Consider the following 27,733-nt stretch of genomic DNA (forward strand, 5'->3'; position numbering starts at 1 on the left):
TTGTACTCCTTCCTTCAGAAGGTTTCTTCTCATCTCATAAGCAGTTCAACACACCATTTTGGCCCCTGGTGATGCTGCTCTTTAACTTATTCTGATTGTTACTGTACAGAAGGTGATAGCAAGTCCAAATCTTTACTTAGAACTTTACCCATAACAACTTGATAAAAAAATAATGTTCTTTAGCAAGGAACATACACTATATTGTAAACATTATTGGGACACCTTCCTTTAAACACACGTAAGAAGGCTGGCCGGAGGCTAGCCTGTATTTGTGGGAGGAATCTGAGGGGTATTTATCCCTCCTCCTCTGGCTTATCCTAAGTCGGCCCATATTATGGGTTCCCACCCTCCCGTTTCCCCCTATTTCACATACCTATACTCATTGTACATTTCTTCATATTCATACATTCAGGATATGCCCTCTTTCAGGGGTACTGACAAGCTAGGCCAAGGCACACCTCAGGCCTTGATAGTTAGGGTATCGCATTTCCAAGTGAAGACTCTGACCACAAATGAAATTTAATGGCATCCCAGTCTTAGTCCTTTGGGTTCAATATTGAGTTGGCCCACCTTTTGCAGCTATAACAGCTTTAACTCTTCTGAAAAAGGCTGTCCACGAGGTTTAGGAGTGTGTGAATGGGATTGTTTGACCATTCTTCCAAAAGTGCATTAATGAGGTCAGGCACTGATATTGGACAGAAGGCCCGGCTTGCAGTCTCCACTCTAATTCATCCCAAAGGTGTTCTATCGGGTTGATGTCAGGACTCTTTGTGGACTTTGGTTTGGGCACTGGTCCAAATAATTTGGTGGAGTGGGGCATATGGTGTGGGGTTTGTTTTTCAGGGGTTGAGCTTGGCCCCTTTGTTACAGTGAAGGGAAATCTTAAGACATCAGCATACCAAGACATTTTGGAAAATGTCATGCTCCCAACTTTATGGGAACAGTTTGGGGATGGCCCCTTCCCGTTCCAACATGACTGCGCACCAGTGAACACAGCAAGGTCCTTAAAGACATGGATGAGCGAGTATGTTGAGGAGGAACTTGACTGGCCTGCACAGAGTCCTGACCTCAACCAGATAGAACATCTTTGGGATGAATTAGAGCGGAGACTGCAAGCCAAGCCTTCTCGTCCACATCAGTGCCTGACCTCACAAAGGCGCTTCTGGAAGAATGGTCAAAATTTCCATAGACACACTCCTAAAACTTGTGGACAGCCTTCCCAGAAGAGTTGAAGCTGTTATAGCTGCAAATGGTGGGCAAACTCAATATTGAACCTTACGGACAAAGACTGGGATGCCATTAAAGTTCATGTATGTGTAAAGGCAGGTGTCCCATTACTTTTGACTCTCCCCCTCCCCTACCTGCCCGTGAGCTCCGTCCGCTCCCCAGCCCTCTCCTCCTGCTATCATAACTCAGTGTTTTTTCTACAATCCCCTCTGTTCCTTTAAATAATTTCCCCAGTGTATGTGTTTTTCTTTTTTTAAATAGTCCGCTGTGTACCTTTTTCATAACACCGCTCGGCCCTCGAGAGACCGGCCGCCTCTCTCCTCCTCCTGGCTGATGTCAACGGGGGATTCTCAGCTGTCAGATCGAGAGAGGCGGCCAGTCATGTGGGCACCAAGCGGCGCTATAAAATAAGGTATATAACAGCTTTAAAAAAAATAAACACATACAATGGGGACATTGCTTACTATAACAAAGGGAATTGTAGAAAGAATACTCTTAATTGTTAAGCCATTGTTAATGGCTTAACAACCACTTTAATGTTCTGACTTTAAATAGTTGCATGCAAATACATTTTACATTTTTTAATGAACACATAACTGTATTTAGTATTTTTTTTTCTGCATGAGTTCAGCTTTCATTTTATTTATTTATTGCATGAAATGGCTTAAAAATATCATCAGGGCATGTGTGACAAACCTAATGCCGTGTACACACGACCGTTTTTTGGGTTGTAAAAAATTAAATTTTTAATGGTCTATAAAAAAACAACTTTTTTTTCAACCCGATCATTAAAACGGCCTTGCCTACACACGATCGTGAAAAAAAATGCTCTAGCAAAGCGCAGTGACGTACAACACGTACGACGGCACAATAAAGGGGAAGTTCCATGCGGATGGCGCCACCCTTGGGGCTGCTTTTGTGTTAGTAAAAGTTTGGTGAGAGACGATTTGTGCTTTTCAGTCTGTTACAGCGTGATGAATGTGCTATCTCCATTACGAACGCTAGTTTAACTGGAACGAGCACTCTCGTCTCATAACTTGCTTCTGAGCATGCGCGTTTTTTTCACGTCGTTAAAGCCCACACACGACCATTTTTTAAGACGTTAAAAACGTTGTGAAAAATTAGAGCAAGTTTGAAATTTTTAATGCCCATTTTTTACAAAACATCATTTTTTACAACCCAAAAAACAATCGTGTGTATGCGGCATGAGAGTGCTGTTTTATATAATTCAACATGACTTGATGAAGAAGACCTCTATGGTCCTGCAATTATTCCTAAGACGTCCATGTACAGTGCTTTGAAAAAGTATTCATACCCCTTCAAATTTTCCACATTTTGTCATGTTAAAACAGAAAATCCCAATAAAATACATTTACGTTTTTGGTTGTAATTGTTTTTTTATTGAAAATGTCAAAACATTTTTGACTTTTAGGCGTAAACTGTTTACCATATCTCAGTATCATCATACAATGGGACTTTTTCAGAAAGGTAAATTATTATCTTCCGGCTTGCATATCTGTTATCGTATTGCTCCAATTCCGAAAAGGATACATTTTATTGGGATTTTATGTGATAGACCAACACAAAGTGGCACATAATTATGAAGTGGAAGGAAAATAATAAATGGTTTTACATTTTTTTTTTTACAAACAAATATCTGAAAAGTGTGGCGTGCCATCTCTGAAAGCATTGTTAATTAACAGTATTTTTTCACACCTGCCTAAAACTTTTGCACAATACTGTATATATTTGGGGGGTCTAAGTAATTTTCTAGCAAAAAAATTGGATTTTTTGTAATCACCGTAAAATCCTTTTCTCGGTCATCCATGGATGGACACAGCTCCTTATATTCTTGACTTGTGGGTTATGTTCCTGTTCTATAGGAGAGGACTAGGCAGAACATGTTAAATATTTAAATACATGTTACTTTCAACAGAGTTGAACAGCCCAGCCCAGAGGGCAGACTCTCCAGACGACATAACCCTCCGCCCTGCAGTCAGCAGCTCAGTTCGTAAAAAGCAGTATAAACTTAAAAAAGGAGGGGTGGGTGCTGTCAGTCCATGGACGACAGAGAAAAGGATTTTACGGTGAGTACAAAAAATCCTGTATTCTCTTTTCGTCCATGGACAGACACAGCTCCTTATATTCTTGACTTGTGGGACGTCCCCAAGCAGCGTAAAAAAAACGAGGGGTGGGAACAGCAATCAAAAAACTAACTTCACCCCAAACAAACAGAGCTCCTCAATGGAGGAGTTGCAACTTTAAACAGCCGCCTGCAGAACCTTGCGGCCGAAGGAAGCATCTGCAGATGCACTCACATAAACCTTGTAAAATTTGGAAAATGTGTGAACGGACGACCACGTCGCTGCCTTACACACTTGTGAAACAGACGCTTGATGTCGGAAAGCCCAGGAGGCACCAATACCTGGTCTAATGTGCCGTGACAGGCGGCGCCTGCCCCTTAAGGGCGTAAGCCTGGATGACGGTCTGCCTGATCCACTGAGAAATGGTGGCCGACGAGACCACCAGGCCCTTTTGCGGACCAGACACTGACACAAACAGTGAGTCAGACCTCCGGAATGGAGCCGTAGCAGACAGGTATACCTGCAAGGCACGTACCACGTCTAAGGTATGTAACGCAGCCTCTTTGGGATGCGACGGCTTAGGACACAAAGAAGGAAGTACATTGACCTCATTTAGGTGAAAACTGAAACCACCTTCGGAAGAAAAGAAGGCTGCGGGCATAGCACCACCTTACCCTTATGGAGTACCAAGTAAGGTGACTTGCAAGACAAGGCCGTCAACTCAGAAACTTGTCTGACAGATGTAATGGCCACTAGAAAGGCCACTTTCTGAGATAGTGTCAAAAGAGGAATTTCTCTGATGTTTTCAAAAGGAGGCTCCTGAAGAGCCGAGAGCACCAGATTCAAATCCCATGGAGGAAGTGGTGGTCTAATTGGGGGAATCACATGTCGAACCCGCTGCACAAACGTACCCACCAGTGAATGGGTCGCCAAGGGTCGTTGAAAGAAAACAAACAAGGCTGAAACCTGTCCCTTAATGGTGCTTAAGGCAAGTTTCTGATCCACTCCACGCTGCAAAAACTGCAGGACCCTGGAAATCGAATATGCCCGTGGACGCCACTCCATCTCCTCACACATAGAAATGTAGGCCTTCCAAGTGCGATAGTAGATCTTCCGAGAAGATGACTTTCTCGCCCTCAGCATGGTTGAGATGACCGTATCCGACAGACCTCTGTCCCTTAGTACATGGCTTTCAATAGCCATGCCGTTAAAGCCAGCGACTGTAAAGCAGGATGAAGTATGGGACCTTGAGACAGAAGGTCCCCCGGCATTGGCAACCGTCAGGGTGTTTCCGCCACCAGGCACACGAGGTCGGTGTACCAGGGACGCCGGGGTCAATCCAGAGCGATTAGAATCACCGGGATCACCTCGGCTTCTACTCTGCAGAGCAGACGAGGAAGCAACTTCAGCCGGGAAAAGCATAAATTAGCCGATACTGACCCCACGGGGCCACCAACGGGTCTACCCAGGGATCTCTGGACCTCGACACCTTGCGATTGAGTCGAGAAGCCAGGAGATCCACGTCCGGTGTGCCCAACCACCGGCAAAGGAGTTGAAACACCTCCGGATGTAATGACCAGTCTTCTTGATCCAGCATCTGGCGACTCAGGTAGTCCACCTGCCAGTTTTCTATGCCCGGAATGTGAACGGCTGACAGAGCCGGCACGCTCCTTTCCGCCCACCGCAGGATGTGAGCGACCTCCGACGCCACTGCCGAGCTCCTTGTTCCCCCCTGATGGTTGACATAAGCCACCGCCGTGGCGTTGTCCGACTGGATCCTGATTGGACGCCCTTGTAGCCTCTGCGACCACGAGGGGAGGCACAGCCTGATCGCTCGAAGTTCTAGTACATTGAACAGCAGGCGGGATTCTTCCGAAGTAAGGCGACCCTGGGCCGACTGGACCCCCAGACTCCCCCCCAACCTGTGAGGCTGCCGTCCGTCGTGATCACAGTCCAATGAAAGGAAAGACTGGCGATCTGTTCCATTTGGACAGGATCTCCTTCTGCAAAACTCAAGTGTGAAAATGGGCATATGGTACTGCCTCGAAGGAGGCTACCATGAGGCTCAGAACTCGCATGCAAAAATGGAGAGATGACCATTTGCGGGATGCTAACAATTTTCACCGCCGACTGAAGTGTCTGCAACTTCTCCAAAGGAAGGAAGACTTTGCCTCCGAGGAGTCCAGAGTCAATCCTAGGTACTCCAGACGCTGAGTCGGTACCAAGACCGACTTCTGAATGTTCAGCACCCAACCAAATTCACTGAGGGTCTGACTGGCTATAGACACGTCCTCCTATAATTCTGAGCCAGAAGCAGCTCTCAGAAGAAGATCGTTTGGTAGCCCGCGATAGCAATGCCTCGCTGTCTCAGCAAAGCCAGAATTGGGACGAGAACCTTGGTGAAAACGCTTGGTGCTGACGCTAGGCCAAAGGGAAGAGCCACAAATTGATAGTGGTCTTCGCCTATCTTAAAGCGCAGAAACCTCTGATGCCTGGTGCAGATGGGGACATGCAAGTATGCGTCCTTGATGTCCAAGGACGCCAGAAAATCCCCCTGATGGAGCGCAGCAACCACCAAACGAATTGATTCCATCCAGGACTTTCGAACCCTCACAAAGGCATTGAGGGCCTTGAGATCCAAGATTGGATGGACTCCGTCCTTCTTTGGGACCACAAACAGATTCGAGTAGAATCCCTGAAACATTTCTTGTAGTGGCACAGGTAAAATTACCCTGCACCCCAGTAAGTCCTGTACTGCCCCCATTACGGCAGTCTGACGAGTCGGGGAAAGAATCTGTTTGGCGAATAGGAAAGAAACTATCTTGTACCCAGAAGTGACCACCTTGCAGACCCACTGGTCGGCAAGCAGGGAGATCCACCGATCTGTAAACCCACCCCCCACCCACCCATGAGTCGGGCGGGGGCAAAACTTTGTGCGGTAGCAGGCTTGTTAGCCGGCTTCTTTGGCTTGCACACCCAGGGACGCTTCTGTCCCCCAGCTGGACCTTTGTCAGTCTGGGAGGATCTGCCCATGGGCCCTGACTGACGAAAATACCGCTTCTACATGGAAAAGGAAGGTCCCGGCTTACGGAGTGGCTCCTTCCCCTTAAGCCGCGTACACACGATCGGTTTCTCCACTGAAAACAGACTGATGGACTGTTTTCATCAGACAAACCGATTGTGTGTGGGCCCCATCGGTTTTATTTCCATCGGTGTAAAAAAAATAGAACATGTTTTAAATTTTTCCCATGGATAAAAAAACGATCGAAAAATCTGATCGTCTGTATGGAACTCCATCAGTCAAAAATCCATGCACGCTCACAATCAAGTCGATGCATGCTTGGAAGCACTGAACTTCATTTTTTTCGGCTCGTCGTAGTGTTGTACGTCACCACATTTTGGCACGATCGGATTTTTGACTGATGGTGTGTAGGCAAGACTGATGAAAGTCAGCTTCATCGGATATCCAACGAAAAAATCCATCGGATTAGATTCCATCAGATATCCGATCGTGTGTACAGGGCTTTAGAGGACTGAGGGAGAAGGGTGCTCGTCCAGCTAGGTACCAAAAAGCCTACCACCTTTGAAAGGCAGATCTGCCAAAACTGTTTTGGATGCTTGGTCAGCGGACCAGCATTTCAGCCAAATCAGGCCGTGCAATACCACCGCAGATACAGAGGCTCTGGAGATCAAGGGGGCCGCATCCAGAGTGGCATCACAGATATACACAAGGCCCTGTACCAATTGGTCAGCCAGCCTTACGCACTCTGGAGGAAGCTGATGCTCCTCTACTGTCTGTTGCAAAATCTGTGCCCATTCAGTGAGTGTCTGAGACACCAAAGTTGCAGCCAAGATAGGCCGCAACGCTGACCCCAGCATGGTGAACATGGAACGGCTCAACGCTTCGGACCTCCTATCAGTAGGGTCCTTAAACGCAGGTGTCTCTTCTACCGGGAGAGTGGTTACTTTGTTTAACCAAGCGAGCAGGGGGTCAACGATTGGAGGAAAAGCCCATTTTGTCAAAAAGCTCTCATCAAAAGAATAACGGACCGCCATGCGCTGATGGGCCACAAAGGACCTCTGCGGTCGTTCCCATTCCTTATCTTTGAACTTATCAAAGAAAGACACAAGGAAAAACTTTAACAGAGCAATTCACTTTGTGTGACCCAAATGTGACTGAGCCCTGCGTGGACGTCTCAGCTGTATCCTCCAGCTTGAGAAAGTCCCTTACAGCATTGATAAGTGCACTCACAAGTGCCCTGTACCCCCCTTACGCCTGCACGCCGCTTCCACCCTGGCAACAAATGACTCCAGGACAGCCGACAGAGTATCCACGGGAACCGCAGGTGCAGGGGCACTGGTTGCTGCTTCAGGAATGTTTAGGGAAAGCAAGGTCAGCCACTGACTCCATGTAGCCCACTGACAGCCCTTAGGGATGTAGCCAAGACAAAAAACATCCACCCTCATATGCTGCACAGACCGCGGGGGTTACCCAGGTGACTCACCAGCCAGTCAGAATCCGTTCAGCGCCGCTGCCCGCTCTCCTTTCACACACAGCGTGTGTCTGAGGAAATCCTGTGAGGTGAATTGCGCCATCCGCGCCATCCAGGAAGCTAGTACAGCACCAGAGGCCAAAATACACTCCAAAATGGCCACCGAAACACCTCAGAGAAAAAGGGCGCAAACCACAAGAAAATGTCCGCCCGCAATGCCAACCTGCGTCACAGCACGGCCACGGCAAAATGGCCGCCAATGGGAAATCCAATGATAAGCACATGCCTCAGAAAAATGGCCCCGGCTCTACCAAAATGGCACCCAAATACAGCGAGGTGGACGAGAGGCTTCCGTGGAGGCTTCCCATGAAAAAGACTACCCCCCCACAGAGAGCTGGCCTGGACACAGACCATAACCGGGACCTGGAGACCCACAAAGGTATACCCCGGTCGGAGTGAGCCCCAAAAGGGAAGGAGGAAAAAGGGTGTCAGAGGGAGAGAAAGAGGAGGACAGGAGAACCACCTTCCCAGGAATGCCCAGCTGTTCCATCCTGCCGAGGCAGGAGGAATTGTACTTACCCGTCCCTGTGAGGACCTGCTGGTGCATTCCTGACAGACCTCCAACCGAGTAGTACGGAGTAGCTGTCGGCCCAGTCCACGGTGACTGAGACAGCAAGCAGCCCGGTCATATGTGAACCCTGGAGCACATAGCTCACCAACCACCCCTGGAGCCATAGGGTATGTCGTGGTCGAACCAGCGTGTAGCTAAGGCCTGCTCACACTCGAATGACCAGACTGGGGGGACTACAAGGATCTATATTATCCAGCCTGTCACCCAGCCGGCAGTTGATAGAAGATTCTTAAAAATAAAATCATAAAAATAAAAAAAATAATAAAACATTTATTCAGGACTCTGGGCCCAAAGGGAGCAGCATCCTTCTCCTCTACTAGGCAGAAAAAAACTGGGCTGCTGACTGCAGGGAGGAGGGTTATGTCTGGAGGGACCGCCCCTTGGGCGGGGCTGTTCAAATAGGTTTAAAGTAACATGTATTTAAATATCTAACATGTTCTGCCTAGTCCTCTCCTATAGAACAGGAACATAACCCACAAGTCAAGAATATAAGGAGCTGTGTCCGTTCATGGACGAAAAGAGAAATATATATTTGCACTAAAAAACATCAGATTTGGCCCAGTTTTGAAGTGGGTAAACAACATTATCATCTTTCTCAGCTATTCTGTGAACTATTAAACAACTCCCCTGTATGAAATGGAGATGAGGAGATAGGAGGTGTTTATAATCCAAAGCAGGAGAGCAGCTTAGGGTGGCAGTGTTGCTTTTCCATAGAAAGGGTCATCAACCTAGGACAGGGGCCCCCAAGTTTGCTATCCTTAAGACTTTGGGGGGGGGGGCGGACTGTGCCCAGTGGGAGTACACAGTGCCCTATTGTTGGTGTCAGTAGGAGGAATAGTGCCCAATTGTTGATGTTAGTGGCAGGAGTAATGCTTCAAGGGCCAGACAAAGGCAAGTAAAGGGCCGTATCTGGCTCCCGGTTTGGAGACCATTGCCGCTAGCACAGAAGTGTGTACACTTATAAAGTGAAATAAGCTTGAAAAAAGGAAACTAATTGAGGTACCATGTATAATTTACTGTATCCAATATTTAAAATGTTCTTTTTTTGGGGTTTAAACATGCTTTAAGAATTAAGAACTTGATTTTGAAATGTTTAAAAGCATCAGTGTTGACTATAGCAACCAGTTACTTGGTATCATTCTTCCAGAGCAGGTTATGAATGAAAGAGATGTACTGGCATTTTATTTCATTTGCAACCACAGAAAGCTGAATAATCAGTGAACCATAAAGGAAATTATTACACTTCATGAGCCATTCTCTGTTGGCACGGACTCTGGCATGGAAACACACATGGAACACCTCTATGTGCCGATGTCTGCATAGCCTGTGCTACAGGATTCCTGCATAATGCACAAGCAGCTGTCCTCTGCGATCAGCTTCAAAGCTACCCCTTCTGCCCATTGTCACCACACTGAAATTACACACGCTGAAATCAATTACTGGCTTAATCAGTCCCAGTTTAAGAAAACATCCATGAAAGGAAACAGCTCCCTTATAACAAGCATGGTGTGCGTATCTGTCTTACAACCAGCCTACCAAATGGTAGATCCTTTCCATCTCTCACGCTTTAAAAAATGAAAAAAAAAAAATACAATTCTTTAGATTGACAAAAAAATGTAATATTAAAAAGATTTTTAAACTTGACTGTGAATGATTATGCATATTAATTAACTGCATATTGAAATATAACTAGTGTAAGTATGTTAAAGGGGTTGTGAACCCTTGTTTGTTTTTAAAATAAAAATAACAAACATGTCTATACTTGCCTGCTCTGTGCAATCATTTTGCACAGAGCAGCCCCAATCCTCTTCTTCTGGGGTGCTCGCTGGCGCTTCAGGCCCATTCTTCTCATTGGTGCCCCTGCAGAAAGCCGCTTTCCCTGGGGAACCCGTGTGGACATGAGTCCCTCTACTGCGTCCATTAAAACATGAAGAGAGAAACAGCGTCTGGAGCCTCTGCGCTCATGAACATTGCTGGATCACATTGGGCTCTGGTAAGACTAAGGTGGGGGTGGGTCTGTGGGGAGATGCAGCGCAGATGCTTTTTCATATATTGTCTCTGAAGCTGATGTGTTGAAAGCAGAAAAAAATGGGCAAGCATAAGGATTTGAGGAACTTTAATAAGGGCTAAACTGTAATGGCTAAATGACTAGGAGAGAGCAACTCCAAAACTGCAGCTCTTGTGTGATGTTCCCAGTCTGCAGTGGTCAGGACCTACTAAAAGCAAGGAAAACTGGAACTGGTAACAGGGTCCTGGGCATCCAAGGCTCATTGATGAACGTGGGGATCGCAGGCTGACCTGTGTAGTCTGATCCAATAGAAAAGCTACTGTATCACAAATTGCTGAAAAAAGGGATTTTTAATACAGCTTACCTGTAAAATCCTTTTCTTGGAGTACATCACGGGACACAGAGCGGCATATTCATTACTATGTGGGTTATATGGAGTACCTTCAGGTGATGGACACTGGCAATCTCAAACAGGAAGTGCCCCTCCCTATATAACCCCCTCCCATAGGAGGAGTACCTCAGTTTTGTAGCAAGCAGTATGCCTCCCAAAATGGTCCCCATAAGAGGGGTGGGAGCTCTGTGTCCCGTGATGTACTCCAAGAAAAGGATTTTACAGGTAAGCTGTATTAAAAATCCCTTTTTCTTTCTCGTACATCACGGGACACAGAGCGGCATATTCATTACTATGTGGGATGTCCCAAAGCAATGCTTACAATGAGGGGAGGGAGAACATCTTCCCAAGACAAAAGGACCATATTGCTGGTCAAAGACCAGAGCACTTTTTGCGATTCGGGACTGCGACGCTTTAACTGACAATTGCGCGGTCGTGCGACGTGGCTCCCAAACAAAATTGGCGTCTTTTTTTTCCCACAAATAGAGCTTTCTTTTGGTGGTATTTGATCACCTCTGCGGTTTTTATTTTTTGCGCCATTAAACAGTTGTTCTGTTAAAGCCTGATCTTGCAGGAGGCCGTCGATACTGTCTGGTATTAGAGGGCCCCTGTCCCGGGGAGGGCTGGCGCTTAAACGTGGGCCCTCGGGCTTTCTTCTTGACTGGCAAGAGAGTGCTTTTGCCGCTTGATATAGTCTGAATATATCTATCCAGATCTTCTCCGAAGAGTCGTCCTCCATGGAAGGGAAACCCTACCAGGAGCCTTTTTGCATGGGGGCTCAGCCTCCCAACTCTTCAACCATAAGAGCCTTCTCATATGGATTAGAAATAAGGATAAACGTGATGCCTGCTGGATGGAGTCCTTGATAGCATCCACCGTAAAGCATATAGCCCTCGGTATATCCGAAAATTCCTCTGCCTGCTGGGCAGGGATAAGTTTAAGCATTTGCTTAGTCTTATCTGATAATGCTTGGGTAATTCCAATAGCAGCCACAGCGGGCTGAACTATCGCCCCTGCTGAAGTAAAGGAGGCTTTCAGTAATGTTTCCAAGCGTTTATCAACCGGATCCTTAAACACCTGTACGTTTTCCACCGGACAAGTTAAAGATTTGTTCACATAGGAGATGGCTGCGTCCACCGCCGGGGGCGCCCATCTTTTGGAGAATTTCTCTTCCATATGATATAAAACAGAGAATTTTTTAGGTGGTAAAAAGACTCTATCTGGCTTAATCCAATCCTGAAACATGACCTCCTCGAGTAGAGGATGGATCGGGAAAACTGCGTTGCTTTGAGGCGTTCTTAAAGAGCCTAAAGCTGAAACCGCCGATACTTGAGGTTCTGGTATGGGTAACTTAAATGCCTCATGTCCGTTAAGGCCTGAACCCACAAACTTTCCCCTTGGGAGGCTGAACCAGACCCCTCAGTATCCAGATCCTCGATCTCTGAACCACCCTGGTCCAAAGCGTCAAGTCTATCCAATTCCCCTAGGGAAAGGATTTCTGTGTCTGAGGGTTCTTGCTCGGGTGACGGAGACCTAGTCCGCTTTCTACCCGATATAGCTTTAGCTATCCTTTTTGCCATTCTTTTCTCTAGTTCACCTAAAGAAACAGCAAGAACTCTCTCAGTGACAAAGCCGGGGTTGGACTGACCTGGATCAGCCCCAGCACCAGATCCCCCAGGTCCCATCAAGGCGTGCCCTGATATGTCCTGTGGGGAGAGCAGCGGCATAGCCGTGTCTGAGCCCTCGGATTTTGCGGGGGAATCCCCACCCCTTGTACCCTCTGACCCAGAAGGCATGGTACAATACCGAGGTACACCTGCTATCACCCAGCCACAGACGTAGCTAAGGGGATCTGTCGGTTTGGGAGCGATAGAGACTAACGCCCAAACTGAGAAGGGAGATCAGCAGTTCTTCTTTTTCTTTTTTTTTTTTTTTTGAAGAGGAAAAGAAACCACTCTGTCTCCCACTAAGTATTGCCAATAGCCATCTGCTGAAAAAAGGAAAAGAAAACCTATCTGTAGGTTGACAGTCCTTAGAAAAAACTGCAATTCTTCCTTTCGCCACCGGGTGTCCTCGGCGTGCTCCGCTCTGTGTCCTCCTCTCCTCTAGCTCAGGATGACACTGAGCTCTTGGCAGCTAATGGAAGGACCTCCCCTTCCTTTATTTGTGATTCGCCGCCCACCGGGACGCGCCCCCACCACGGAAACGGCGCGAAAATCGTTTATATTTTGGGCACGCGCGCGCGCCCGTCGGCGGGGGCCATCACACATGGAGGAGGACGGAGCAGCGCAGGCACCCAGGCAGGTAAGCCCTTTAGTCACAGACCTCCTTTTAGCATGGGAAAAGACTCCCCTCTTACAGAGATCCCACACCTAGCGCCAGCAGCCCAGCTAAACAACACTTACCAGGGAGGTCACATATTACTGGGGAAAAAAGATTGAATCATCCTGTCTCTGTCATAGACATAGTGATTCCTTGCCAATGCAGAGCATACCCAGGCCTGTCCCCCTGTGCACCCCCTGTAGGGAACCTGCTAAGAACCAAGTTCCGCAAGCTCCCCCAATACTTACCTGCTCCATGCCGCAGGACTTTTGCACAGCAAGAGGTCCAATCTTCCCCCATCTCCGTGGGTGGCGTCTAGACCTTCAGGCCCTGGGTTCCTATGAAGGAGCCACTGTCCTGGGCCCATATAGCACCCTGGCAACAGAAACATTAGGCCCCCAAAGGTTTCTAAGTTCTGGGCCCAGGGTCCAGCTCTCTGAACAGAAAGCATTATGGGCTACACCCCAATGGTTTGGGGTCCGGTTGCTGACCACTTTAGCACTGAGGCCTTTGGACAGAACTGGTTAGCCCACCTTAATCCCAAGGATGTGGAGGTAAGCTAAACCATGACCAACACCTAAGACACTGGCGAAAAAACTGAGGTACTCCTCCTATGGGAGGGGGTTATATAGGGAGGGGCACTTCCTGTTTGAGATTGCCAGTGTCCATCACCTGAAGGTACTCCATATAACCCACATAGTAATGAATATGCCGCTCTGTGTCCCGTGATGTACGAGAAAGAAAAGTTAATGCTGGCTCTGATAGAATGGTGTCAGAACACACAGTGCATCGCAGTTTGTTGTGCATGGGGTTGCGGAACCACAGACTGGTCAGGGTGCCCATGCTGACCCATGTCCACAGCCATGGGCACCTACAATGGGCATGTGAGCATCAGAACTGGACCACAGAGCAATGGAATAAGGTTGCCTGAGCTAATGAATCATGTTTTCTTTTTAATGACGTAGATGGCTAGGTGCATGTATGTTGCTTTCATGGGAAGAGATGGCACCAGGATGTACTTTGGGAAGAAAGTAATGCTGGCCATACACCTATAGATTATCTGCAGATTTTCTATGGTTAGATGGAAAAAGTGGAACAGATTCCTCCATCTACGCTGAACTGTGTAGATGGAAGAATCTTCCACTGGCCCAAGCTTCCATATCTTGCTAGTCGGCCCCATTGGCTCTCACAATACCTGAACATTCTGATTGGGTGCAGGCATTGTCTAGGTTGAGAGCCAGCGGGGCTGACTAGCAAGATATGGAAGCTTGGGCCAGTGGGAGATTCTTCCATCCACACAGTTCAGCGTAGATGGAGGAATCTGTTCCACTTTTTCCATCTAACCATAGAAAATCTGCAGATAATCTATAGGTGTATGGCCAGCATAAGCCGGAAGAGGCAGCGATCTGCTACTGTCGGCTTGGTGCCAGATACCACAGCCTAAGTTCAGAGGTCTAGTGGAATTCATGCCTTGATAGGTCAAGGCTGTTTTGGTGGCAAAAGGGGGAGCTATTCAATATTATGTGTGTGGTCATAATGTTATGGCCGATTGGTGTATATCCACACAGGTAGCATATACCCCTTCATCCAGTCACCATTGTAAGGCAGATGTTGATTGTCCAAGAACATAATGGAAGGTGTGAAAGCTGTAGATCCACCCTAGATACTGTACATAATCCCATCCTTGGTGTGGAGTCTGCATGGGTGTTAGTCCTCCAATATATAAGGATAGGATTATGTAAATAGAAAAGGGCGATTCCATAAGTTTCACACCACACACCTTTCGGACAATCAACATCAGTCTTGACACATTCCATAGTGATTGGATAAAGATTCCTGTACTAATGCTTGGGAATCTTCCTAATACTCATTTGAACTAAAAAGGTGGCTTTACAGAACAAGTCCAGCTAAACGTGACCGACTACTACTACTGACAAACTATTTTGTTTTCTTTATAGCTGTTTAAAGCGTTTGTTAACCCCAAAAAATATATATATATATATTGTACCTTAAAGCAAATTAAACAGCACAGTGCACCCTCTAAACGAAAAAATTAATAAAAACCCTGAACCTGGCACTTCCTGTATCCCTTCTCTGCACTGACCACAAAAATCATGGCTGCCCCACCCTGACCACCGTGGTCTGATTGCGTCCCTTTGTCATACGCTGCTGTCCCCTCTGCTCTCTCCCCCCCTTACCCCCTCCTTCCTGTGTGTCAGCTTGAGTCTGTGTCTCCGTCTCCGCCCCAGTCGCTTCTAGTAAAATTTAAAATGTTTCATGCTCACTGCTAGCAACTCTTTCATATCCTGGCAGAGCACACTGCATTATTCTTTTAGAAAAATGAGCGCTGTAAATACCGTTTTAGCGCTGTCTTCAGGCCGGTAGGAACGAAAATTGTGTCTGGACATCCGCACTCTGAACAAATTGTAGCCTTTATTAAAAGAAGGACAGCACTACAAGTCACAGCAAAATGAAAATAAAACCTGGCCGCTGACGCGTTTCGCACTGAAGCTAGTGCTTAGTCATAGCTGGACTAAGCACTAGCTTCAGTGTGAAACGCGGCAAAAGCCAGGTTTTATTTTAATTTTGCTGTGACTTGTAGTGCTGTCCTTCTTTTAATAAAGGCTACAATTTGACAATTTTTGTTCCTGCCTTGCTGAGTGCATTGCCTGCACCTGAGTTATCTGCAATGGTGGATCTTCATCTGGGTTCCCATCTGGAGCAGCTACTCCCTTTCGTCTTCAGGCCGGTCACGTGACTTATAGCCAGTTTCCAGAGCTACTGCAGGAGAGGCTGAGTGGCTATGTGATCTCCCTGGCTGACGTCAGAGGGCGATCACTCCCCTCCTGAAGTATCCATCCATCGGAGCTGTACAGAGGCCAAGAGTCATGTGACCGGCCTGAAAACAGCTCTACAGAGGTACATACAGCGCTCGTTTTTCTAAAAGACTAATGCAGTGTGCTCTGCCAGGCTCTAATAGAGAGTATGGCAGTGTTTGAGTCTTATGGGTTGACAAACCCTTTAATGTGTCAATAGACTACTAAAAAAAAAAACTTACCTTCAATATCGTCTTCATCTACTGCCTTCAGGACTTTGGATTTGTAGTCCCGGAACACCATGTATTTCAGTAGCCGTTTTAGCTTTTTCTGTAGAACAAGGGGAAAACAGTGACTGCAATAAGCCAAGATGCATTTTTTTTTTTTCAGAGAGAAAAACGGTAAAGCTGCTGCATTCATCATTAAAGTGTTACTTAACACACAGCTGTAAAATCAGCCTGTTATTGCAGTAAGGCATGCTTGTTATGCTCACTGTAGAACCTCTTTGGTGCTCCTGGCCCCACCCTCCTTTTGAGGGCCCCAACAACAAGCAGCTTGCTATAGGGTGACCCGAGCCGAAGCTCTGTGTATAAATTCAGACATGAAGACAAGGTCCCGCCCCATTGGCTATCTGACTTTGATTGGCAGCACTGGAGCCAATGGCACCGCTGCTGTGTCTCAGCCAATGAGGAGGCAGAGTCCCGTATGGCTGGGGCACTTCTGGATCGCAAGGGGGCTCAGGTAAGTATTAGGGGGGCTGCTGCACACAGAAGGTATTGTATGTATAGAATGCATTAAGATACAAAACCTTCTGCCTTTATAACCACTTTAACCTAGAGGGTCGAGTGTATGTGCTTCCAGCACCAGAACAGCTTCTTATCGTATAGATTTTTAAATCTGTAAAATCCTTGCATGATGTGACAAATTCTTAAGCCGGCCATAGATGGTTCGAATCTAGGTCGGTTTAGCAGGAATCGGCGAGATTACAACCAACCATCTATGGGCAGGCTAAATGAACAACCAGCATGCCGAATTTTCAGCATGCGTTTATTGGCAGCTGCTATAGCAGCCACATAGAAAGCAGCAAGCATCATGCCTGTCTAAGAGTGCTTTCACACTATGCCACCCCGAGCGTCAGGCAGTAAAATAGCACTAAAATGACGCTTTTTTTATAGTCAAATTTGCGGCACATTTCGGCCATTAGCAGGGCTCTTTTAACCCCTGCTAGCGGCCGAGAAAGGGTTAAACCGCTCGCAATGCACCGCTACGGCAGCGTATTGGCGGCGCTGCCCATTGATTTCAATGCGCAGGAACGCATTAGGAGCGGTGAGTTCATACACTCCTAATGCGCTCCAAAGAAGCTGCTGGCTGGACTTTTTCTGACGTCCTGCCAGTGCACCGCTCCAGTGTGAAAGCATTTGGGCTTTCACACTGGAGTGAATAAAGCAGCTGTTTAAGGGTGGATTGCAGGTGCTATGTTTAACTCTATAGCACCTGCAAAACGTCCTCAGTGTGAAAGGGGTCTAAAAATCTTTTCTTTTTAATTATTTGGGCTTCTCCACAAATACACTTGAAACGCCGTGGACTGTAGTCACATAGCGAACAAAAAGGATATATAAAAACAAATAAATGTGTTTATCAGTAAAGTTCCATCAAAAATACCTTATCTTTGCGCATCAGGAAGAGGAGATCTTCTGGGGACACTACCCGTGCTCCTCTCATCTGAGACACTTCGGCAGCTTGCTGCAACTAAAACCGAAAAATAAAATATATACAAAATAAATAAAAGGTAAGCTGAAAGTGATGATACACATTAGATAACAAATATACAACAAAATTAATGTGCAGAAAAAAAGTCTCTATCTCTTCTTTTATGGATTTTAAAGAAGTACCGTAACAACAATATATTTTACAAAAGAAAACATTAACAGATATAACTGTTCTTTAGTAACATGGGATTCAAACAAATCCACATTTGAACTTACTGATTCATGGTCAGAATGCAGATAAAGTAATTAGACAAACAGAGCCCCCAATAACTATATAAAATCCCTTCTCAGTCCAATTCTTTTCATATCATTTTGAACAGAGCAAAGATTGGGACAGAGACAAAATCAAAAACTTTCTTTTAGAGTTTTTTGTGATTGTCTATACCATGGTGCCTAAGGGGGGCCTTGGCAAAAAAAATCTAGAAATTGCCCAAAAAATTATATACAAGCCAGCGGGTGGATCAAGCCTGCTTATTACTGTATTTGCTGGCGTATAAGACGACCCCCTAATTTTCCAGCTAAAAGGTTGGTTTTGTGATATACTCGCCGTATAAGACAACCCCCTTCCGAGTTCCGACTAGTCTGTCTAGCAGCTGAGGGGTAGCTGTTTTTTTCAAATCTCACCGTGCCCATTGCATGCCTCACCTCACTGTGCCATTGCATGCCTCCCCTCACTGTGCCATTGCATGCCTCCCCTCACTGTGCCATTGCATGCCTCACCTCACTGTGCCATTGCATGCCTCACCTCACTGTCCTATTGCATGCCTCACCTCACTGTGCCATTACATACCTCCCCTTACTGTGCCATTGCATGCCTCACCTCACTGTGCCATTACATGCCTCACCGTGCCCATTGCATGGCTAACTTTGATGATCTCCCTACCTTATCCCTGTATGCAGTCAGACTGCGGGCATCCGTTGTTCAAAAGCCGCACCTCCTCCTCGTGCTGTTCCGTGATAGGCAGAACGCTCAGTATCCCAGCAGAGCCTGTGTTCAGTGTTCCACCTATCATGGACATCCTCTTGTCCGAGGCCGAGGACAAGACGACGTCTGTGAACCAGCACGAGGAGGAGGCACGGCTTTTGAACAATGGAAGCCCACAGTCTGGCCTTTCTGCAGCCGGCGTATAAGACGACCCCTGATTTTTGAGGCAAATTTTAAGCATAAAAGGTCCTCTTATACGCCGGAAAATATGGTAGTTACACAAAGCCCCAGGTTTTCATTGTGCATGTTTACAGCTTTCCAGCCACCAGTGTCCTAACAACCAATGATGTCATCGGTTGATAAGGAGGATGTCAGGCACCTTTAGCACCAGGGTCACATTAGCTGAGTGAGGGAGAAGAAAAACATTGGAATACTTATTAGTACTAGTGTGAAAAGATGTGTTTGATTTTGAAGAATAATCACCACTAATGTTGGGTGCCATATTTGGATGTTGCTACATTATGCAAAACTATTTGTTTGGTTTCTTACATTTAAGAATGGGGTGCCTTGAGATTGTGTGGATATTTAAAGGGTGCCTTGGCTGAAAAAAGCTTTATAAACAATGGTCTATACTTTGCTGTCCCAATAACAACTCCAGCCCACATTTCTTGTATGAGCATCAAGACAGGAAGTGACGGAAATTCTTCCCATATGGGTCATGGACAGATATTTTAATTCTTTCCCATAAAAAACAAAACAAAAACTGAAACACAAATAAAAAAATGGAATAGGCCTTATAAAGTACTATATTGATTGCTGAAGAAATAGCATGTTGCAGCTTGTTATGCTACACAACATTTAGACAAGCCTGTGAAATACTAGGAGAATATAATCTGTTTAGATGAGACCAAATATGAACTCTATGGATGCCATAATACACACCATGTTTAGAGGTCACATGGCACTGCACATCACCTCAAAAACACCATACTAACAGTGAAGTTTGGAGGTGGGAACATCATGGTGTGGGGCTTTCCAGCATACAGTACTGGAAGACCTCATAACATTGAAGGAAGGATGAATAGAAAAATGTACCAAGAGGTCTTGGATCTGCTGCCATCTACCAGGATGATGAAGATGAAACGAGGATGGACATTTCAACAAGACAATGATCCCAAAGCCAAAGCCAAGGAAACTTTCAAAAAAATAAAAATAAAGCTGCTAGAACCACCTGACTTGAATCCAATAGAAAATCTACGGAAAGATCTAAGTTCATAGAAGAGGCCCACAGAACCTTCAGGATTTGAAGACTGTGTGGAAGAATGGGCCAAAATCACACCTGAGCAATGCATGGGACTAATTTCTCCATACAGGAGGCACCTTGAAGCTGTCATTACCAACAAAGGATTTTGTACAAAGTATCAAATACATTTCAGTTAGCGTGTTCAATACTTTTTCCCTGCATCATTCCATTTTTATTACACATAACAATTTCTGAGCATTCTTGTTTTGGTTTCGTTGTATGAATGGATTGCATGGGTTGTTACCGACATGTGGTGAAAATTTCATGTCAATCACACCTTTAGAAATATATTTACCTAGAAAAATGGTGACATGTTAAATATTAATATTACCCACTGTATATTGTCAAAAGTATTGTGACTCCTGCCTTTACATGAACTTTAATGGCATCCCAGTCTTCGTCTGTAGGGTTCAATATTGAGTTAACCCACAAGGTTTAGGAGTGTGCCTATGGGAATGTTTGACCATTCTTCCAGAAGTGCATTTGTGAGGTTGGATGAGAAGGCCTGGCTCGCAGTCTCCGCTCCAATTCATCCCAAAGGTGTTCGATGGGTTGAGGTCAGAGCTCTGTGCAGGCCAGTCAAGTTCCTCCACCCCAAACTCGTTCATCCATGACCTTGCTATGTGCACTGGTCATATTAGAACAGCTAGGGGCCACCCCAAACTGTTCCCACAAAGTTGGGAGCATGAAATTGTTCAAAATGTCTTTGTATGCTGACACCTTAAAAGTTCCCTTCTGTAACTATGGGGCCAAGGTGAATTCCTGAAAAACAACACTACACCATAATCCCCCCTGCACCAAATGATTTGGACTAGTGCACAAAGCAAGGCCCATAGAGACATGGATGAGTGAGTTTAGGGTGGAGAAATTTGGCAGGAGTCCCAATACGGTTGACAATAGATACAATATTTATAGATATATATAGTAAATGGTCAAATGCTTGTGGACTTCTGACCAACTTAAAAAGGTATTCATACCCCTTGAAATTGTCCACATTTTGTCATGTAACAACCAAAAATGTAAATGTATTTTATTGGGATTTTATGTGATAGACCAACACAAAGTGGCACATAATTGTGAAGTGAAAGGAAAACGATAAATGTTTTCAATTTTTAGCCCCCCTCTGTCAATACTTTGTAGAACCACCTTTCCCTCCGAATACAGCTGCAAATCATTTTGCTCTATGAGCTTTGCACATCTAGATAGTGAAATTTTTGCCCATAATTTCTTGCAAAATAGCTCAAGCTCTGTAAGATTGGATGGAGAGCATCTGTGAACAGCAATTTTCTTGCCACAGATTCTTAATTGGACTTAGGTCTGGACTTTGACTCGACCATGCTAACACATGAATATGCTTTGATCTAAACCATTCTAATTGTAGCTCTGGCTGTATGTTTTGGGTCGTTGTCCTGCTGGAAGGTGAACCTCTGCCCCAGTCTCAAGTCTTTTGCAGACTCTAACGGGTCTTCTTCTAAGATTGCCCTGTATTTGGCTCCATCCATATTCTCAACAACTCTGACCAGCTTCCCTGTCCCTGCTGAGGAAAAGGTTCCCCACAACATCATGCTGCCACCACAATGTTTCACGGTGGTGATGGTGTGTTCAGGGTGATGTGCAGTGTTAGGCCAAAAAGTTAAATTTTGGTCTCATCTGACCAGAGCACCTTCTTCCACGTGTTTACTGTGTCCCCCACATGGCTTTTCGCAAACTGCAAGCAGGAATTCTTATGGCCTTCTTTCAACAATGGCTTTCTTCTTGCCACTCTTCCATAAAGGCCAGATTTGTGGAAAGCACGACTAATAGTTGTCCTGTGGACAGATTCTCCCAACTGAGCTGTGGAGCTCTACAGCTCCTCCAGAGTTACCATGGGCCTCTTCTCTGATTAATGCTCTCCTTGCCCAGCCTGTCAGTTTAGGTGGACGGCCATGTCTTGGTAGGTTTGCAGTTGTGCCATTCTCTCTCCATTTTTGGATGATGGATTGAACAGTGCTCCGTGAGATGTTCAAAGCTTTGGATTTTTTTTATAACCTAACCCTGCTTTAAACTTCTCCACAACTTTATCTCTGACCTGTCTGGTGTGTTCCTTGGCCTTCATGATGCTGTTTGAGATTAAATTACACACAGGTGGACTCTGTTTACTAATTAGGTGACTTCTAAATTCAATCTGGAACCAATTGCCTTCAGAAGTATCAGAGTAAGGGGGGCTGAATACAAATGCACACCAAACTTTTCACATATTTATTTGTAAAACATTTTGAAAACCATTGAAAACCATTGTCTTCTGGGAAACACACTGGTCCCAGGAGACAGCGGGGACCAGTGAGGATGAGCCGCATCGCTCGCACATGCACAGTAGGGAACTGGGCAGCGAAGCCGCAAGGCTTCACTTCCCAATTCCTTTACTGAGGATGGCGACAGGGGCAGCCGAGAGACGGGCGATTGCTCGGCCTCGGCTGCCGACATCGCGGGCATGCTGGACAGGCAAGTGTCCATTTTTTTTAAAAGTCAGCAGCTGCAGTATTTTTAGCTACTGACTTTTTTTAAAAAAATTTGGGTGGACCTAACTTTAACCAAACCCTTCACTGGAAACACCTGAACTCAATAACTTTGAGTGGAGTCCACATAATTTAGGCCATATACTGTAATTAGCAATAATTCCTGCCTGAATATACAATACATATATAATTACATAGGAATACATTTTTTACACAGAATAATAGGATCATTTATAATCACATGCACACCTTAAAAAAGTTCTAAAAGTAAAAAGCAAAAGCTGTATAAATGGGAATATTAAACTTGCATGTTACACGAGTTGACAAGAGTTCCAAGTGCACCTGAAAACCATTTCATGAAATTCTAGCTCTCTCCATCTCGAGCACTTGGGCAATACTTCACTCAATATCACTGTCTGAATTGGAGCATTAATAATTTCAGATCTCATGCTGCTAACATTTGAATTAGACCTATTCACAAGTCTGAAGAAATCAACAAAAACAGTAGCTGGGTCTAATATTTGAATAAAAAAAAAAAAAGGGAGGGGGGTGAAGGTCTTGGAAAAAAATATACAATTTCAGAGTTGGCAAAATGACACCGAACGGTGACTTCGGCCCATAAATCATAATACAGGAGTGCATTAATTTTTTTTTTCCACACTAATCAGGCGCGCACAAAACATTAACTGTATCTGCTGCAGACAACACAAAACGTTCGGCGTGAAACCTTAGTGAGATTTCCCCCCGTAAAATTCACTTGGGCCCTTACTGCTACAAGCAGGGCAGGGCCTGAGGGAGCTTGCAGGAACTTATAAGCAACAGAAATATAATCTAACTTGAAACTGCCCTGGAAAATGTAAGAATGTGAAAAATGATCATCCTATTTGCTTGGCAGGAGTAGAATCAACTTTTATTCTGATTAGATTCAGGGCATATGAGGTAGTTTTCTTTTCCACTAAGAAAAAAGAGGAAGAAAAAGGGAATTTCAGAAGCAGCTGCTACTTGTAGCAAATGAACAGTAGTCTTCCCCTGTGCTTTGCTTAAAGCCGAATTCTGGACAGGAAAACAACATCACTTCCACCAGACCATTAGGTTGTAGACTCCAAATTTTGGTGCAGAGTTGTGGCTATGCAAACCAAGTTGTCCAGTGAGGGGGGGGGGGGGGGCAAATTAGAATACTCTTTTTCTTTTTAGAATGGAAGATTTCAACATGACACTTTTAATCAACCCCAACAGTCGTATGGTTCCTTGATGCCGCGTACACACGACCGTTTTTAACCACTTATCTACCAGCCCCCGTCAATTGACGGCGGCATAGAAGCACAGTTGTTCTGACAGGACGTCATATGACGTCCTCTTCTTTTAAAGCCACTAGGGGGTGGCCGCCGGGCACCCGCGATTGCCCAGTAACTAAACACAGAGATCCACGTCCTGTCAGGGAGAGGAGACCGATGCTGTGTCCCTTGTACATAGGGACACAAATCGGTCACCTCCCCCAGTCAGTCCCCTGCCCCTACAGTTACAATCACTCACTAGGCTACACATTTAACCCCTTCCTCGCCCCCTAGTGTTAACCCCTTCCCTGACAGTCACATTTATACAGTAATCAGTGCATATTTATAGCACTGTTCACTGTATAAATGTGAATGGTCCCAAAAATGTGTCAAAAGTGTCCGATGTGTCCGCCATAATGTCTCAGTCCCAATAAAATAAAAAAAAAATCGCAGATTGCCACCAATACTAGTAAAAAATAATAATAAAAAAAAACATAATTATGTCCCCTATTTTGTAGGCGCTATAACTTTTGCGCAAACCAATCACTATACGCTTATTGAGATTTTTATTTTTTTAACCAAAAATATGTATAAGAATACGTATCGGCCTAAACTGAGAATTTTTTTTTTTTTTAAATGGGATATTTATTATAGCATAAAGTAAAAAATATTGTTTTTTTGTCAAAATTGTCGCTCTTTTTTTGTTTATAGCACAAAAAATAAAAACCGCACAGGCGATCAAATACCACCAAAAGAAAGCTCTATTTGTGGGAAAAAAAGGACGTCAATTTTGTTTGGGAGCCACGTCGCATGACCACGCAATTGTCAGTTAAAGCGACGCAGTGCCGGAAGCTGAAATTTTGCCTGGGCAGTAAGGGGGTATATGTGCACAGTAAGCAAGTGGTTAATGTCATGGAAAAAACAATGTTTTTCTCGACGTGATTCTTGTCAAGCCTGCCTTGCCTACACACGATCGTGAAAAAAAAAATGCTTGAGCAAAGCGCGGTGACATACAACACATACGACGGCACTATAAAAGGGAAGTTCCATTCGGATGGATGGCTGCTTTTGCTAATTTCGTGTTAGTAAAAGTTTGGTGAGAGACAATTCACGCTTTTCAGTCTTCATGCTTTTCAGTCTGTTACAGCGTGACGAATGTGCTATCTCCATTACAAACGCTAGTTTTACCAGAACGAGTGCTCCCGTCTCATAACTTGCTTCTGAGCATGCACGTTTTTTTTCCCGTCGTTAAAGCCTACACACGACCGTTTTTTACAACGTGAAAAAAGACGAGAAAAATTAGAGCATGTTCTAAATTTTTAATGCCCATTTTTCACGACAAGAAAAATGCTCTGAAGCATACACATGGTCGTTTTTAATGACCAATTTAAAAAAAAAAATCACTTTTAATGGTAGTACAAGGTTTTTTTATCCTTTTGACACAGGTACACCTTAAGTTATGGCTACAGTGTAAAGTATATCTAAAGTCAAAAGTTTTTCTTTTTTTTTTTTCCATTTTAGTTTTATATAAAGTAGAGTATATGAAGTTTGGCACTGTATAAATCTTTTTGATGAATAGATAAATAGTGTATTTTTTATACAGGTGTATACATCAGATTACCCACTTCAGCCCCAGAGGATTTGGCTGCCCAATGACCTGGCCACTTTTTTGCAATTCGGCACTGCGTCGCTTTAACTGACAATTTCACCCAAACGATGATGACGTCCTTTTTTTCCCACAAATAGAGCTTTATTTTGGTGGTATTTGATCACCTCTGCTGTTTTTATTTTTTGTGCTATAAACAAAAAAAGAACGACAATTTAAAAAAAACTTTTTTTTTACTTTTTGCTATAATAAATATCCCCAAAAATATATATACAAAAAAATATTTTCCTCAGTTTAGGCCAATATACATTCATCTACATATTTTTGGTAAAAAATTGCAATAAGCATATATTGATTTCTCTGCGCAAAAGTTATATCGTCTACAAAATAGGGGATCGTTTTATGCATGAGTTCAATTAATTCAACTCAGCACAAATTCAGCACAGAATTTTTTTTTCATTTTGGTTAGTGCATAGACCTGGAGTCAGATGCTGGAACACAAGCTTCAACACTTGGCTCCAGGACACTGGGATTTTGTTGAAATTCTGGGACAGCTGGAGGGCATAATGTACAGGTGACAGGAGTAAGAGGCCCGCAAACCAGTACTGAATGTATGCAGAATCCTGGGCACTGCCACTCCTCCTGTTGTATTCTGGACACTCATTTTTGGATATAATAATGCAACTGTTCCACTTTCACCAGCATAGAGAGTTATGGAAAATTCAAGATTTTACAACTATCACTCAAACGAGAAATAAAGGAGAAATCTGATGTGGGTCCCGGTTTCAGTGCCAATTGTTTAATGCCTCGTACACACGGCGGAAACCCGAGGGGAAAGCTGAGAACCTACTCGGCAGCTTGTTCCCCCTACACACGGCCGGTTTTCCTGGCAAGAAAACTGCCATGAGAGCTTTGGCCGGAAATCCCGGCCGTGTGTATGTCTTGTATTTCCCATAAGACAACTGCCGGGAAAAAGACCGCTGGGAATCCCGGCAGGAAAAAAAAAAGAACATGTTCTCTGTCGAGAAAACTGCCATGGAGCATACACAGGACGGGAAAACTGGTCGTGTGTACGAGGCATAACAACAGATTTTGCCCCACTTTTAATACATTTCCTCTCACTTTCTGCCATGTCTCAAGAAGTGAAGACGGTAAGTAAAGATGCAATAAAAACCTGACAGAGGTTTTAACCATTCCCTTCTCTATCCAAAACTCAACAAAAAAAGTTTTGTCTTTACTTGAATACAGTAAGAGATGTCAGACCAAAAGGAAACGCATCAGCTTCGTTAGAAGAAAGCCCTAGCGCCAATATCATCCTTCTGCCCATCTTTCCACCATGTAATAGTCATCGTAAAGTGTGAGCTGGGGAATGAGCACCATTTAATCACCTCCACATGTGAGTGCTCCCGCTGTACAGGGGTCACTAGGAGTTTTACACATAGGAACAGCTCATGTAATTACACCCAGTAAAGGCCAGTTAACTTTGTAATAGTGTGCTGACATTTAATGAGAGGTGCTAGCAACAGAATAATAGAACCTCAACTACATTTCAGAAAGCTTATTAAATCTAACAGATAGCATGGAGCTGGCAATGATACTACAATAAGAATGCTATATAGATGAAGGTTACATATCCAGTACATATACTGAATGCAAACCTTACATGCAGTCATTTTACATGGGCACTTTCCATTCCATCCCAACAGGGGAATCTAGACTCATCCACTGTTCAGTCATATCAGAAAGAAAATGGATGCAATAGGTGGGCGTCCACCTATATCCATCCACATCCAGGCAGGTCTGCAAAAGCAGACCTGGACTCAAACTTTTTGCACTTGGTCTGACAAACCTGGATGGACCAAGATGTAAATGGATGAAAATGAATGGACGTCTTGCAACCCAAAGGCTTACACTGCAGCCCATGGCTGACGGAATGCACATTTGAAGGGGGTCCTAAAGTACACCTATGACAGCGATTAGCAATTAAAAACATATAATGATTGCATATTCAATTTTTAAAGATTCAGTCATTTTAATATTTACAAATAAAAAAATAAAAAAAAACTGCCTATGAAAGTTTTACTCTCTTCCAATTGGCCATTACTGCTCATAACTCAAGACAGCAAGACAGGACCAAATACAAAGGCTAAAAAAGTGGAAGTGAGGGAGCCAAACTCAACTTTTCCTGAAAAAGTCAAGATTTGCATATCAGTTTAGCAGATTGTATCACTGGATCTTCTGATAACTTTTAGTGCTGCAGTATATCTGCAGAAGGTGACACTGTGCCATTTCTTCAGGCTGTCAGGAATCCTACGAGGTCTAAATTTGTCTCCTACTATGGACTCCAGGTGGCCATTCTGGGGAGAACGGCATATCCTATTGGATGCCA

At 44.7% G+C, this 27,733-nt stretch overlaps 1 protein-coding gene across 1 annotated transcript in view; it reads right to left on the reverse strand.

Annotated features, from left to right (window-relative positions):
• Positions 1-27,733, reverse strand: part of SUPT3H (SPT3 homolog, SAGA and STAGA complex component) — a 739,871-nt gene that overhangs the window by 234,737 nt on the left and 477,401 nt on the right. Inside the window, exons 4-5 of the mRNA XM_040348435.1 lie at positions 17,635-17,721; positions 16,215-16,302 (exon numbers count right to left, since the gene is read on the reverse strand). Coding sequence (XP_040204369.1) covers positions 16,215-16,302; positions 17,635-17,721 — 175 coding nt within the window. The remainder of the gene's footprint in view (positions 1-16,214; positions 16,303-17,634; positions 17,722-27,733) is intronic.

The sequence above is a fragment of the Rana temporaria genome, chromosome 4 (genome assembly GCF_905171775.1).
Source record: "Rana temporaria chromosome 4, aRanTem1.1, whole genome shotgun sequence".
NCBI lineage: Eukaryota > Metazoa > Chordata > Amphibia > Anura > Ranidae > Rana > Rana temporaria.